The sequence below is a fragment of the Callorhinus ursinus genome, unplaced genomic scaffold (assembly GCF_003265705.2).
Source record: "Callorhinus ursinus isolate GAN/ISIS: 27379988/994484 unplaced genomic scaffold, GSC_fseal_2.0 scaffold15, whole genome shotgun sequence".
NCBI classification, from domain to species: domain Eukaryota; kingdom Metazoa; phylum Chordata; class Mammalia; order Carnivora; family Otariidae; genus Callorhinus; species Callorhinus ursinus.
Window position 1 is genome coordinate 38843109 of NW_027397077.1, and position 15006 is coordinate 38858114.

Genomic DNA, 15006 nt, shown 5'->3' on the forward strand with positions numbered 1-15006 from the left:
GACCCCAGGCTGGGCCCCCTGCCTGGGCTGGGCAGTTTGCTCAGCAGCCAAAGAACAGATGGGGAGACAGGTCAACAGTTACCCCACAGCCTCTGGCCCCTACTGGTTGTCCTCAGCGACTTTGCAATATATATTACCCTCCCACCCGATGGATAGCGCCAACAGAACATACCCCACTTTCCCACAGCAGCTGGGAAAGGCGCCCTCCCCACCACAGGCCTGTAGGGGGCGTGGCTTCACCAGCACGATGCTAGGACCAGCAGAACAGCCAGCCTTCTCAGCACAGCCACACCATCCTGGAGACACTGGTGAAGAGCTATCCCGCTCTAAAAACAGCCCAGCTTCTCTGAGCTCTCAGCAGCATCTGCCTTCCACCTTCCCGCCTTCCTGCCTCTCCTGCACCCCCATCGCCACCTCAGGCAGCAGGTGCAAAAAACAAGATGCCCAACTCTTACCTGGTTGTGCCACATTCTGCTCTCTCTCCTGGAAAATAAAGTATACATTGATGTTTAATTGTTTTTTGTTGTTGTTGTTGTTTTAACCAGCAAACATTCATCTTTTTCTAAAAACAAGGAACAACTGAACTTAATTATTTGTGAAATGGGAAACTGAATTATGCCTAAGAAATGGTCTGTTGGAAAGAACCAAGTCTTATTAAATCCCCAGGGCCTCCTATCTGTAAGGCTATGCTCACATAAATTTCATTTTGTATTGTTCATGTATATTTTTTTCAGTGACTTTCAAATTACCACTTGCATCAGAATCTTCTGGGGACCTTATTAAAAATGCAGATTTGGGGGGGCACCTGGGTGGCTCAGTCGTTCAGCATCTGCCTTCGGCTCAGGTCATGATCCCAGGGTCCTGGGATCGAGCCCCCCATCTGGCTCCCTGCTCAGCGGGAAGCCTGCTTCTCCCTCTCCTGCCCCCCTGCTTGTGTTCCCTCTCTCACTGTCTGTCTCTCTCTCGCCCCGTCAAATAAATAAATAAAATCTTTAAAAAAAAAATGCAGATTTGGGGGCTTTCCCATGGGCCTTCTGAATCAGAAATCTCTGAGCTAAGAAGACAGGAATCTGCATTTTAATAATCACCCCAGGTGATCCCTCTGTGCGTGCCAAAGCTCAAGAACTCATGCACTGCTTTATATCAACAAAGGTTGGTTGATGGGGCGCCTGGGTGGCTCAGCCGGTTAAGCGTCTGCCTTTGACTCAGGTCATGATCTCTGAGTCCCAGGATCGAGTCCCAAGTTGAGCTCCCTGCTCAGCAGGGAGTCTGCTTCTCCCTCTCCCTCTAGCCCCTCTGCTTGTTCTCTCTCACTCTCTCTCTCAAATGAATATACAAAATCTTAAAAACAAACAAACAAACAAAGGTTGGTTGAGCACCCATCATAGACTTGGCCCTGAAGAGCAACAGACATAAGATACCTCCTGTTGTTCCTCAACCCAGCCACACACCCACTCCAACCCTTCCTGCCTTCATTCTCAGCTGAAGACCTTCTTGCTTCCTTCACTGGAGAAGAAAATCAGTAAGCCAGGTCTTGGCATGCCTCCATAAGACACACCCACCTACCTGTGCCTGCTCATTCACTCTCTACCTCCTCTCCTCTCCGGTGCCCCGGAGAAGCATCCGGACTCTGTCAAGGCCCAAACCTCCACGTGCTCTCAGTCCCAGCCTCTCTGCTCTTCTCGGGTGCTCTGTTTCTGCAAGTACCCCCCACCACCCCAACCATCACCGATCTTCTTTCTTCTGGATCATTTCCGTCTGCCTATAAACATGTTCTGGATATGTATAATCTAGCTTTTCAACCTCCCCTGAGCCCCCTTTCTCCCTCTAACTCCATCCCCATTTCTCTCCTTTACAGCAAAGCTTGCTGAAGGAGCTGTCTAGGAAGGCCTCTTGCTTCCCCCGCTCACCCCACTGAGGCTGGCTTCTGGCCTCGCCATCCACAGAGACTGCCGGCTCTGTGTGGACAAATCCACTGACTTTTCTGCTCTTATCTGACTTCTGGGCAACACCTCAGTGAATCGCCCTTCTTCTTCTTACAAAGCTTTCTCCTTGATTTTCATGACTCCGCACTTGCCAAGTGTCCCTCCTGCCCTACAGGCTATTCCTCTGTTTCTCTTGCTGTCTCCTCATCTGCCCAACCTCTAACCTCTAAGTGATGGGATGCCCCCAGGAGGTGTACCCAGATCTCTTTCTACAGAACACCTTATCTGCCTGACCGTGACCAAAGTGCTTACCAAGGACTCCCTACTCTTATCTCCAGATCTTCCATTTCCCTGGAATTCCAGACTCCTAGTCACTGCCTTCTCTTTTATTTTTAACAGCTTTGTTGAAGTATAATTTACAGAGCATAAAATTCACCCACTTGAAATGTATGGTTCAATTATTTAGTAAATAGTCAAGTTGTACAACCATCACTGCAATTCAATTTTAGAACATTTCCTTCTAAAAAGAGCCCTTGTGCCAATTCACAGTGACCTCGCCCCCTTCCATCTCCAGCCTACAGCAACTGCTCATCTATTCTGTGTCCATGGATTTGCTTATTCTGGACATTTTATAAAAATGGAATCATGTGATCCACAGTCTTGTGCATTTGGCTTATTTCACTTAGCATACGCTTTTGGGGTTCACCCACACAGCACAATTCAGTACTTCATTCCTGTTATGGCGCAGCAGAGAATGTCTAGGCCAGGGCTGTCCAATAGAAATGTAATGGAAGCCACAATTTCTAGCAGCCATGTTACAAAAAGTGAAGAGAAATAGGTGAGATTAATTTTAATAAAATATTGTGTTTAACTTAATACATGAAAAATATAATTTCAAAGTGTATCAATATGAAAATTCATAAAATATTATATGCATATTTTTTCTATTAACTCAGAAATCAAAAACTTTCTACCCTTTACCTTCTGAGACCCGTTGGGATTTTTAAAAATATATTTTATAGTTAGTGGTTCAGTCATCTTCAGAAGGTCAGACTGTCTGGTCCTGGTGGACACTGGCTCCATAATGTGCTATTAAATCTTGGTCTGAAAAGGTTATGTCCCATCCCTTTTATAGAAAATGCACTCTTCATTCTTGAGGGGCTACAGTAAATTGAAAAGCCACCCATATCTTGGGTATAAACCCTGGAGCTTACAGACTACCCGGAGCAGTAAAAAGGTCAGAGATCTAAAATTCAGACATGATGATAAACTAAGAATCCTCTGGCCAATAAAACAGCATAGCAACAGCCAAGGGCATATACGGGTGTGTTCTTGTTCCCAAGACATGCCAGTGACATTTACAACAAGGAATGCCAATTTGCAGGACACCTAGAAGCATTTTGACTTGTGTGTCTGGGATCAATCATGTTAAAAAAAAAAATTTGCTTCTAAGTGAGTGCTTCTGTTTCCTCTAACTTGTGGCTTTGAGCTATGCTGTCAAAAGAGTACTTGAGAGAAATGGATTACATGATACACTTCATTAAAAAAACAACAACCTTGTATCTTCTCAATCAAAATATTCTGCTTGGCCCCGTATTTCTCACCTGTTTCCAAAATTTTCAGAGTGTCCCTCCCAATACAAAATAGCCCTCTGAGGACATAAAAAGGCCACTGATGCAGGTGTAACCCTACCCCAGCCCACTCCTGGAAGAGCTTTCTACTGGATGGAAGAGTCAGTATGTGCAGGTAGAGGTGAATCATCCGCTGACACTCCGAAGGACGAAGGAGCTGAGATTTTGAGCCTGCTCTGGCCTGTGCAATTTTTTCATGCCCCCGTTGCCCAGTGGGCAAGAACTTGACCCATCTAAGTTAGTGCACGTTTTCCCCTTTCACCCAGTGCCCTAAGAATCCACATCTACCTGTATCAGGCAGTGGGGATACAAAAGTGACTCAACATTTGGTCTCAGCCTGCCATTCTTTTCAGTAATTTGGTAATTCATTAATTTTAGAGATAACAATGTACCCGTGTTCATTACTTGTGACAAATACACCATACTCACTGATGTCAATAACAGGAAATACTGGACGCGGAGTGTATGGGAACTAACTGTACTATCTTGTAACCTTTCCATGAATCTAACACTATTCTAAAACAAAGTCTATTCTATTTTATGTATTTATTTTTAAAAGATTTTGTTTGTTTGTTTATGAGCGAGTGAAAGAGAGAGAGTCTGGGGGAAGGAACAGAGGGCGAGGGAGAGACAGAATCCCAAGCAGACTCCACTTTGATCGTGGATCCCGACGCTGGGCTCAATCTCACGACCCTGAGATCATGTCCTGAGCTGAAACCAAGAGTCAGATGCTCAACCGACTAAGCCACACAGGCATCCCTAAAACAAAGTCTATTTTTTTTTTTTTTAATGCAAAACCTCTCCAGAGCTGACCAATCTAACAAGGCCCATCCCAGTTTTCAAAAGAAGCACAGTGGGGCTTTTCCATGGCTGGGTTATTAGAGAAGAGCACTCTGGAGATTCTTTTCAATGGCTCTTTCTTAGCGACCCTTATACTTCAGAAGCTGCATTTTCCTGCAGTTTTTCATTGCTATTCAGCCTAAAACTCAGAAGGAGGACTGGTAAATCACATCTCAAAGCAAGGTGTAGCTTGGGATCATGATCTGAGCCGAAGGTAGACGCTTAACCGACTGAGCCACCCAGGCACCCTGGTATCTTATTTTTTTAAAAAGAAAATCTGGTTTTCTAAATCCAGGGCACCTGATTTTGAAAATACAAGTAGCCACCAACACACATGGACCTGCCTTTTGGTGCATGGCTCTGAGAAACAGGCCCCGGGGGGTCATAAAACGAATTCTCCTCTTCAATGCTAGTTGTGGGAACTGCCCCTGTCCCCATCTGAGCTCCTCTCTAAGAGGAGCTTTCCCTCCCTTCTTGTTGCTTTGGTGCCCTCTTCGCTGCCCTACTCCTCTGCAGTCCCACTCACCTGGCCCAATGTGGCAATGTCAGGGATGGGCAAACTGGAGTGGGGTGTCAGGGAAAATGAAGAAAAAGCTCATTGCAACTCACTCCTCCCCACCCTCAGTCCCCTCCCCACCCTCACTGACCCCCAGTCGATGAGTTTTGACCAATGTATATACCCGTGTCCAACCAGCACCCAAATCAGGATACAGGACATTTCCATCACTCCCAGAAATTCCCCAGCTAGAAATCACAAAACTGATCTCTGCTGATAGAATTCTAGGCAGACCAGTGGTTGCTTGGGGCAGAGGAGGGAGAATTAACTGCAAAGGGATACAGAGGAGCTTTTGGGGTGACAGAAATGTTCTATATTGTGATCTGGGTGTGTATGTTTTTCAAAACTGATTTCTACGCAAAATGGGTAGGTTTTATTGCATGGAAGTTACATGTCAATAAAGCTGATTAAAAAAATTCTACTGATATTAGTTTCAAAACCCTGGTTTTTCCTCCAAGCCCTAGTTATTCATCTTTCTTGAAGCCTTTCTGGCTCTTCTGGGCCTATGGTGATCCCTTCCTCTCCTGGCTCAGACCCCCAGAGTCTGTCCTGTTCATCTGGCAATTCAACCAGTGTTTCTGTGTGACTTAATGTTACTGCTTTTGATTTTTTATGAATTTGTGAACTGTCTCCTCACTAGATTATAAGAGCCTTGGGGCTGGGAAATGGTGTAATTTCTCACTGTTTCCTCTAAAGCCCGGGGCTCACAAACGCCAAGCATCTGCAGAGTCCAGCTACCCACTTGACTGGTGCCGACTGCACAGTATCAGGGAACACTCGGGTGGCCAGGGCACAGCCACTAGAGTGTGCACCCCTCTGGAGAAGAGAGTGATCCAGTGGGGGGCAAGGACATGTTGTGGGTGGCAAATACCCAATGGCCACTGAGCGCCAGCCCCCTGCCCCACTCTGACTCTCATCTGTCACACTCCACCTTCCCCGAAAAACTCAGGTGATCCCTAGGCCTGCTTCAAGCCGTCATATTGGGACCTCCTGGCATCATCACCTTGGAAATTCCCTTCATCTCCCTCATGTTGGTCTCCTATTTCCTGGACCCCATGCCTTTTTTTCTTTAGGTAGAACACATCGTTCAGCCAATTGTCCTCGCCAACAGAATACAAGAATATATCTGGATGTGGGGCTCCAAGCAGCATCTAGCAACTTCAGAAACCCTAGGTCAGCTCCTCCCCTCAGACAGGAGCCACACATCAGCTTCCAGGGCTACCAGGATTCGCTGCAAACCATCCCTGACCTTGGGGCCTAGTTATGTCCTAATGACCTTTCCATGCAACATTCACTTAGTGACTATTAACTGAGTGCGTACTGTGACTAGGTACTCTTCTAGGCACTGGAGATAAAGGGGTGGACAAAATAAATAAGGAAGTCCCTACTCCGACTGAAGATATGATACTGTTGGGGTGGGAGTGTGACCAAAGATAATAAGTAAATGAACAAATAATAAATAGGATAGTGATGAGTGAGATGACGAAAATCAAACAGAGAGAGTGTTGGGACAGAGGTGGTGATTTCTTGAGGTTGGGTGACAAGGAAAGTCTCCACTAAGGAAGCGACATCTGAAGGATAAGGAGCCACCCATAATGAGATCTGGGGTAAGGGCATTCCAGGCAAAGAGAACAGCAGATGCAAAGGCCCTGGGGCAGGAATAAGCTCAATGAGTTTTGAAGGGCAGAAAGGAGCTTAGTGGGGCTGGAGCTCAGTAAAGGAGTACAGAATGATAAATGAGCTCAGGGAAACAGGCAGAAGGCAAACGATGTGAGGCCTCACGTACCCTGAGACCACTTGGATTTTCTTCCAACTAGCACTGGAAGACTTTGTGTAGTTTTAAGCCTACTCCCCACACCCCTCAAGGACTTTGCCTTCCATATATGGAGTTTTCTTTTTTGGACCAAGCCTCCTGGCCAGGCACTCCACTAGTATTCCTGGCAAATAGCATCTGCTGACAAGCATCCATGTGGACCTCTGTGCTCCTGGATTCCCACTCCCTTCCTACTGGGGACCCCTTTCATCACTTCGCCTTGGACCCTCCCCCAGAACCTAAACTAACATTTCTGGTTTCCCTGTGTTTTCTGCAGCCAGACTAGACCCCTATCGGCATCTGTACCAGCCTGCCCCGTCCTGCCCGCCGGTTCTGGCACCAGGCCTCATTCTGCCAAGTGCCCCAAGTGCAACAGCTCAAGGGGCCACAACAAAACAGGCACTCCTCATAGGCCTCTGCCCCCCAACCAACTCACCTTCACCCAGGGTCTGCTTGAGCAAGTCGTGCTTGGCCTGTAGCTTAGTGATAAGGTTACTCCCATTCACATATTCTTTAAATTTCTGTAAGACACAAGGCACGCGGGCATTACAGACTGCAGGGCCAAGTCACACGGTCTCCACCCCTGGAACCAACCTCTGGGCGCCGGAGAGGTCGAAGGGAGACGGCGCTGCCCTCCAGGACCCCAGCATGGGGAAAAGAGGGGCCTCTGACCTGCCACTCTGCTCTTCTCCATCAGACCCCAGCTCTGCCAAGCAAGCAGTCCCAGCCTACACATTTCAGGCCCGTTTGGGGAACACAAAGAAAGCTCGGGGGCAATGTGAGCGATGAAAGGGGATTTTGTCAGGTGAGGACTGCGGGGCGGCGGGGGGGGGGGTTGTGGAGAGCCCTAGCAGAGGGCTTCTTTAGTCCTCAGGCTCCGCTGTGCTTCTGGGCCACGAGCAATAAAAATAGGAACCGTCTCTGGAGGCACGCAGCTGAGGCGAGAGCGCTTTATCAGATCCGTCACAGAGGAGCCTCCTAACGAGCCTTTCTCTCATCTGGCCCCATTCGGAAGGAGGAGGGGCTTGGCAGGCCCCTAAAGACATTCCTGTTAAAATAACGTGAACTGCATTGGGGGACACAATTTCCTTCTTTTTACAGAAGAGACAGGTGAGGCTGGTATAGGGAACTGATTTGCCCAGGGTCCCTGGGGCCCTCAGGCTGCCTCTCGTTCAGGGGTCTTATCAAGCACAACGCACTTCAGAGCAGAACAGACGGACAGGAGCCACCAGAACAGAAACACATCTACCTCCGCCCAAATCCAGCTGGGCCTCGGCCATCCCTCTCTCTACACAAGTACCGGCTTTCCTTGGCCCACCCTGTATCACCCAAACCCAGGCCCAGAACCCCCTCTGATGGGGTGTCTTTGCCAGACTGTGAGCCGCTGTGGGCGGGGTCCACACTCAGTTGGTTTTCGGCCCCCCAGTGCCTACCGCTGTGCCTGGCATAAAGTCAGTGCCGAGAAACTTCGTGGGGGTTGACACAGAAGAAAGGGAAGAGAGACAACAAGCTAATAAAGAAAGTAAAATACACAATTGGTCAGCTGCTGGTGAATGCTGTGGATAAAAATTAGGCAGGGATGGGGGGGGACTACGAACAGGGCAGACCTCATGGCAGAGTTGCCCTGTGAATCCAGGCCCGAAGGAGGGGAGGGAGGGGCCGTGTGGGGACACACCGGCACATGAGGGATGGAGCGTTCTCAGCAGACGGAACACCAATTGCAAATTCCCTGAAAATGAAGGCACAGGATGATATGATTGCCCCAGAGCTGCCAGCTAGTTTCTCACAAAGAAATCCATTTTATTGCCCCAGCCAGGAGGCTCAGAAGGGGGTGCAGAGGAGCAAACAAGTGAACCACAGCAGCTCAGGACACCCCGACATGACCTGTAAAGGAGCATCTGGAAGGCAGTTTTAGGGTAAAGGCCCAACTTGGCAGGTTTCTGGAACAGTGGGGCTGGCAGGAGATGGTGGTATCCTCTCTCCTCAGCCAGAGTCCCTGGTTCCTAGGACCTTGTCTTCTGGTTATTAAGATCCACTCCCCCTTGTACCTGTAGAGCACTCAGCAGTTTTCAGGCTTGTACCTTTGGTCTGCATCACAAACCTGGATAGCAAAGGTAGGGGGCATCATTATTCCCATTCTAGCCAGAAGGAGACAGAAGCTCAGAGCTGTGGCCACTTAGTGTGGCACCTTGAGCAGAAGACCCCCTGCCTCCTGACAGCAGCATTTCTCCAAGTGTGATGCAGGCCAGTGGCTTCCTCCCCGGCTGCCTAGCAAATTCCTGCTCAAGAAGACTGTGAGTCAAACCCCTGATTTCACACCTGAAGAAGACACCACGGAGGCTCAGACGTTTTCAAATTTCCAGGGCCTACCTCGGGGCAGGTGGTATGTTGGGAACCTACATTTTAACAAGCTTCCTACATGATTTGAATGCATACTTCAGTGTGATAACTGCTGTCCCTCCCCCAATACTGGATGCTTCCAGTATTGACACCCTCTACTCTTATCCCATGTTTAAAAATTCGCCACAAGAAGCAGAGCTGAGCTTTGAGCAGGTATTTTCTCCATCATGCCCTGCTGCCCCTGGCAGTTGAAGCTCGAATGCCAAACACGGAACGCACACCTTGGTGGGTTATTCACTGGTTAGTAGAAACTATACCCCAGGGCTCTGGGGCCCATGAACTCTGCCTGCTTTTTCTAAGCTTCATCTGGGCTTCATATGTGACTCATGATGGAAAGAATGCCATCGGATTGTATTGATGTTTGCATTAAAAGGAATATTATGTCCTCAAAAATGCCTAAGATAATGTCACATCAGGTCATGAAGTGTACTCGCCAACCAGGTTAATAGATGAAATATTAAAATTAAAATATAACATCCATGACCCTTAATCATGAACATTGGTGAATTCTGTCTTTTAACTTCAAGCAGGCGAGACCCCATTCTCTGCTTCTACCACCCAGATTTCTTTGTTTCTGCTGCCAAAGGGAATTAATATTCATACACACTCCTTACTTAATCTTTGTAACCCATAAAATTCTCTTTGTACACACAGTAGGTCCTCAGTGGAAGTGCTGAAGCCCAGAAACTGGCATGGGCTGACTCACTGAGACCAGCTTCATTTTCTTTCTTGAAAACAACAAAGTCAAACTGTGATGCTTGAGGAAATGCTATCCGTGTTTTTAACAAGGGATTCGACAAGGCCTATCACAAGGTGGAGCTGGATGTCAGAAGTGGGTGGATTTGTGACTAGTTAAATGACCACAAGCTAAAAGTGCTGATTAGTGGATCAACATCAGCTATGGCATGTTTTAAACAACTCCGTCTTTGGCCTTGGCCCCGGCACACCCCCTGGTTTTTTTATTTGACAAACTTTAAGGTGTGAAAGCCATACTCACTGACTCTGCAGACAACACAAGGTCTGAAGACACAGCACAGATGTTGAACAAATGGAACAAGATCTTGACGGTATGGAGCCATGAACTAAATCCATCAAGAGGGGACCTAATTGGTACCAACCCAAGACATCACCTTTAGGAGGAAGGTAGCCTGGTTTAATGACAGTACGTAGGGAATAGAGATTTAACTGATACTGACTTAAAAAATATATACATATTAAACACATGTATATTTATATATCTATATAATCTTAGTTATAAGAGAGTGTTATGAAAAATTACATGCTAACAAATTGAACAAGCTAGAAGAAATGGATAAATTCCTAGACATATATAACCTCCCAAAACTGAATCAGAAAGAAATAGAAAATTTGAACAGACTGATCATCAGCAATGAAATTGAATCAGTCAAAAAGCTCCCAACGAACAAAAGTCCAGGAGCAGATTGCTTCACAGGTGAATTCTACCAAACATTTAAAAAGAGTTAATACCTGTTCTTCTCAAATTATCCCAAAAAGTAGAAGAGGAAGGAAAGCTTCCAGATTCATTCTATGACACCAAAATCAGATAAAGACACTACCAAAAAAGAGAACTACAGGCCACTATCAATGACGAACAGAGATGCGAAAATTCTCAACAAAATACTAGCAAACCAAATCCAACCATCATTAAAAAAAAAAATCATTCACCACAATCAAGTAGGACTTATTCCTGGGCTGCAAGAATGGTTCAATATTCACAAATCAATCAACATGATACATCACATCAATAGAAGAAAGGATAAAAACATAGATGCAGAAAAAGCATTTGACAAAGTACAACATCCAGTCATGATCAAAACCCTCACCAAAGTAAGTTTAGAGGGAATATATCTCAACATACTGAAGGCCATATATGAAAAACCCACAGTTAATATCATACTCAATGGTGAAAAATAGAGCTTTTCCCCTAAGATCAAGAACAAGATAAGGACGTCCACTCTCACCACTTTTATTCAACATAGTACTGGAAGTCCTAGTCACAGCAATCAGACAACAAAAGAAATAAAAGGCGTCCAACTGTTAAGGAAGACATAAAACTTTCACTATTTGCAGATGACATGATACTATATATAGAAAACCCTAAAGCCTCCACCAAAAAACTACTAGAACTGATAAATGAAATCAGTAAGGACACAGGATACAAAATCGATACACATAAATCTGTTGCATTCCTATAGATGAACAATGACATAGCAGAAAGAAAAATTAAGAACACAATCCCATTTACAATTGCAAAATAAAATACTTGGGAATAAATTTAACCAAGGAGGTGAAAGCCATAAAACCATACTCTGAAAACCATAAAGCACTGATGAAAGAACTGAAGACAATACAAACAAAGGGAAAGATATTCCATGCTCATAGACTGGAAGAATTAATATGGTTAAAATGTCCACACTATTCAAAGCAATCTACAGATTTAATGTAATCCCTATCAAAGTACCAAGAGTATTTTTCACAGAACTAAAACAAATAATCTTAAAATTTGTATAGAACCACTAAAGGCCCCAAATAATTTGCCAAAGTAATCTTGAAAAAGAAGAACAAAACTGAAGATATCATAACTCCAGATTTCAAGATACACTATAAAGCTATAGTAATCAAAATTGTATGGTACCGGCACCAAAACAGACATATAGATCAATGGAACAGAATAGAGAGCCCAGAAATAAACCCACAATTATACGTTCAGTTAATCTACAATAAAAGAGACAATATGCAATGGGAAAAGGTCTCTTCAACAAATAGTGCTGGGAAAACTGGACAACTACATGCAAAAGAATCAAACTGGACCACTTTCTTACACCATGCACAAAAATAAACTCAAAATGGATTAAGGACCTAAATGTAAGACTTGAAACCATAAAAATCCTAGAAGAGAGCACAGGCAGTAATATCTCTAAAATCAGCTGTAGCAACATTCTTCTTGGTGTGTCTCCTAAGACAAGGGAAACAAAAGCAAAAATAAACTGTTGGGACTACATCAAAATGAAAAGCTTCTGCACAGCAAAGGAAACAATCAATAAAACTAAAAGATAAAAGGTCAGTATCCAAAATATATTAAGAACTACAACTCAACATCAAAAAACAAATAATCCAATTAAAAAATGAGAAGACATGAGCAGACATTTCTCCAAAGAAGGCATCCAGATGGCTGACAGACACATGAAAAATGCTCAATATCACTCACGCAAATTGAAACTACAATGAGCTATCACCTCACACCTGTCAGAATGGCTAAAATAAAAAACATAAGAAACAACAAGTCTTGGCAAGGATGTGGAAAAAAACCCTCGTGCATTGATGCTGGGAACGCAAACTGGTACAGCCCCTGTGAAAGACAGTATGGAGGTTCCTCAAAAAATTAAAAATAGAACCACCATATGATCCAGTAATTCCGCTACTGAGTATTTAGCCAAAAAATACAAAAACACCAATTCGAAAAGACATATGCACTCCTATGTTTATTGCAGCATTATTTACAATAGCCAAATTATGGAAGCAGCGCAAGTGTCCACTGATGATGAGTGGATAAAGAATATATATACACACACATACATATACAGACAATGGAATATTACACAGCCATAAAAAAAGAATGAAATCTTGCCATTTGCAACAACATGGGTGGATCTAAAGAGTATAATGCTAAGTGAAATAAGTCAGAGAAAGACAAATACCATATGATTTCACTCATATGTGGAATTTAAGAAACAAAACAAACGAACAAAGGGGAAAAAAGAGACAAGCAAAAAACCACTCTTAACTACAGAGAACAAACAGATGGTTACCAGAGGGGAGGTGGCGGGGGGCGGGGGGGGGGGGGGGGCAGATGGGTAAAACAGGTGAAGGGGATTAAGAGCACACTTACCATGACGAGCACTGAGTAATGCAGAGAACTGTTGAATCGCTATATTGTACACCTGAAACTAATCTAACACTGCATGTTAACTATCCTGGAGTTAAAATTTTTTTTAAATAAAATAAGAACAAAACAAAAAGAATATGATTTTAGGACATATGAAAAACATCAGGGCAGGAGGTGGAAGGTTAGCTCTATTCTGTGCTGGTCAGACTGCTGCTGACTTTAGAACAGGCATCAACAAAAGGAACACGTTTGGGAAAGAGTCTAGGGCGCTGAGACCACTAAAAATGAAAGCTAACGACGAGGCAGGATTTACAAAACCAGGTATGGTTAGCCTGGAGACATGAAAACCCAGCTCCCTACAAGCAAGCCAGAGACTGTCTTATGGAATTAGTCTCTCTGGGTTGCCCCAGAGAATAGGATCAAGATCAATGACCAGAAATCCTAGTGAAGCAGATTTTTGAAGATAACAGAGATGAGGGAAGACATTATAATACCTACGGCAAGCCACAGGCCAAAACAAAAGGGCTATTTGGGGAAGGAGGGAAATTTTCATCCTGGGGCTATTCAAGCAGAGACTGGATGACTTCTTGGTAGGAATATGATTGAATGAGATCAAGCATCAGATAGAAGATCTGAGATCCCTTACAACCCCCAAATTCTATGTTCACTAAACACATGTTGAACTAAAGCCCCAAGGCCCCTTATCCTTGCTCTTCCTCGCCCCAACCGAATGGAATGTAAGTGATCTGGGATTTTACATGAAGGGCTTACAGCTCACCAGCAATTTGCACAGATCCCCCAGGGCATGGTTTCCAAAACCCACACCCCAACTTAAGACACCTCAACATGACAACCATACACTACACTTTAGGGCTGTTACCTGAGGCTTCCCCCAGGCTCCATTTGCCATTTTCCTCACACCTTACTGAACACAGCTCCCTGGTTTTTTCCTAGGTTAGCTGTAATAACCATTAATCCAGGATCAATGCTGATGCTCCCCACTGGTAATTCACTTTTTTGCATTTTACAAAGCCAAGCCAGACAACTTAATTTGAGAAGCGTGTTGGGAACGTTTTAGCTCTCACTGATTCACGTGGTGTTGCTGGCTCCTACTAGCCCGGGCTGCTCCCCAAAAGTCACTGCCAGTAGGTCAGCAGACAGTGGGTTCTGGGTCCAAGACGCCACTTACCGTAAAATAAAACATTTCTGTTTCCTGCTGGTTGGCTCTCCTTTTGGCGATGTTGATCTTGCTCATGTAGGTCTCGGAGGCGGCCGACTTCACAGACTCTGTAGATCGACTGTGCTGGAAGGCATCAGAGACATCGAAGTCCTCCACGGTCAGCATGTCCTGCAAGGTCTGCATGGTGGCATCCAGGGTTTTCCTAACCTGGAGAAACACAGCATGTCAACAAAAACCCTTCTGCCTCAGAACACCTTTGACCCCTCAAGGTCCCTTTGCCCACTTTATTTCTTCCATGTAAAGCCTACAGGAGGTGGGCAGGACAAAGATGATCATTCCCATTATACTGATGTGGAAAGTAAGGCCAGGGAGCTGGCTGGGGTGAGAACCCAAGTTGCCCAATCTAAAGTCATTTTATTGGATTGCTTCTGCTGAGGAGAACCTTGGAGAATGTTGTGACGAACAAGGAACCTGGGTTTCTAGGTTTGTTTCTCTTTTCCTGATTATATGGCCCCAAACTAGCTCCTTCTATGGGAGGCAGGTCTCTTGAAGAGGGATGACATTAGAAATACTCTCAGGGCTCATCCAGAGAGAAGAGGGGACAAAGTCTAGATAGGATGAGGGGCCATCCTCAGTGGACAGGCTCTCTGGCTATCCGCCCCTGACTTATCAAAAGGCTGACTGAGAAAAGAGAACTTGAGGAAGACACATGCTGAGCCAGTCCTCCAGGACTCCAACTTCTCTCCTGGAGTCA

The 15006-nt window shown here is 45.2% G+C and overlaps 1 protein-coding gene across 7 annotated transcripts in view; it reads right to left on the bottom strand.

Annotated features, from left to right (window-relative positions):
- SRGAP3 (SLIT-ROBO Rho GTPase activating protein 3) overlaps positions 1-15006 on the bottom strand; it is a 238976-nt gene that overhangs the window by 47125 nt on the left and 176845 nt on the right. For all 7 annotated transcript variants that reach the window (XR_012380949.1, XM_073901592.1, XM_025885417.2 and 4 more), the window contains 3 exons: positions 14262-14459; positions 7202-7286; positions 456-483 (listed from right to left, as the gene is read on the bottom strand). Coding sequence is in view for 6 of the 7 variants with exons in the window: in XM_073901592.1 (XP_073757693.1) it covers positions 456-483; positions 7202-7286; positions 14262-14459 (311 nt within the window). In the remaining variant the exon portion in view is untranslated. The remainder of the gene's footprint in view (positions 1-455; positions 484-7201; positions 7287-14261; positions 14460-15006) is intronic.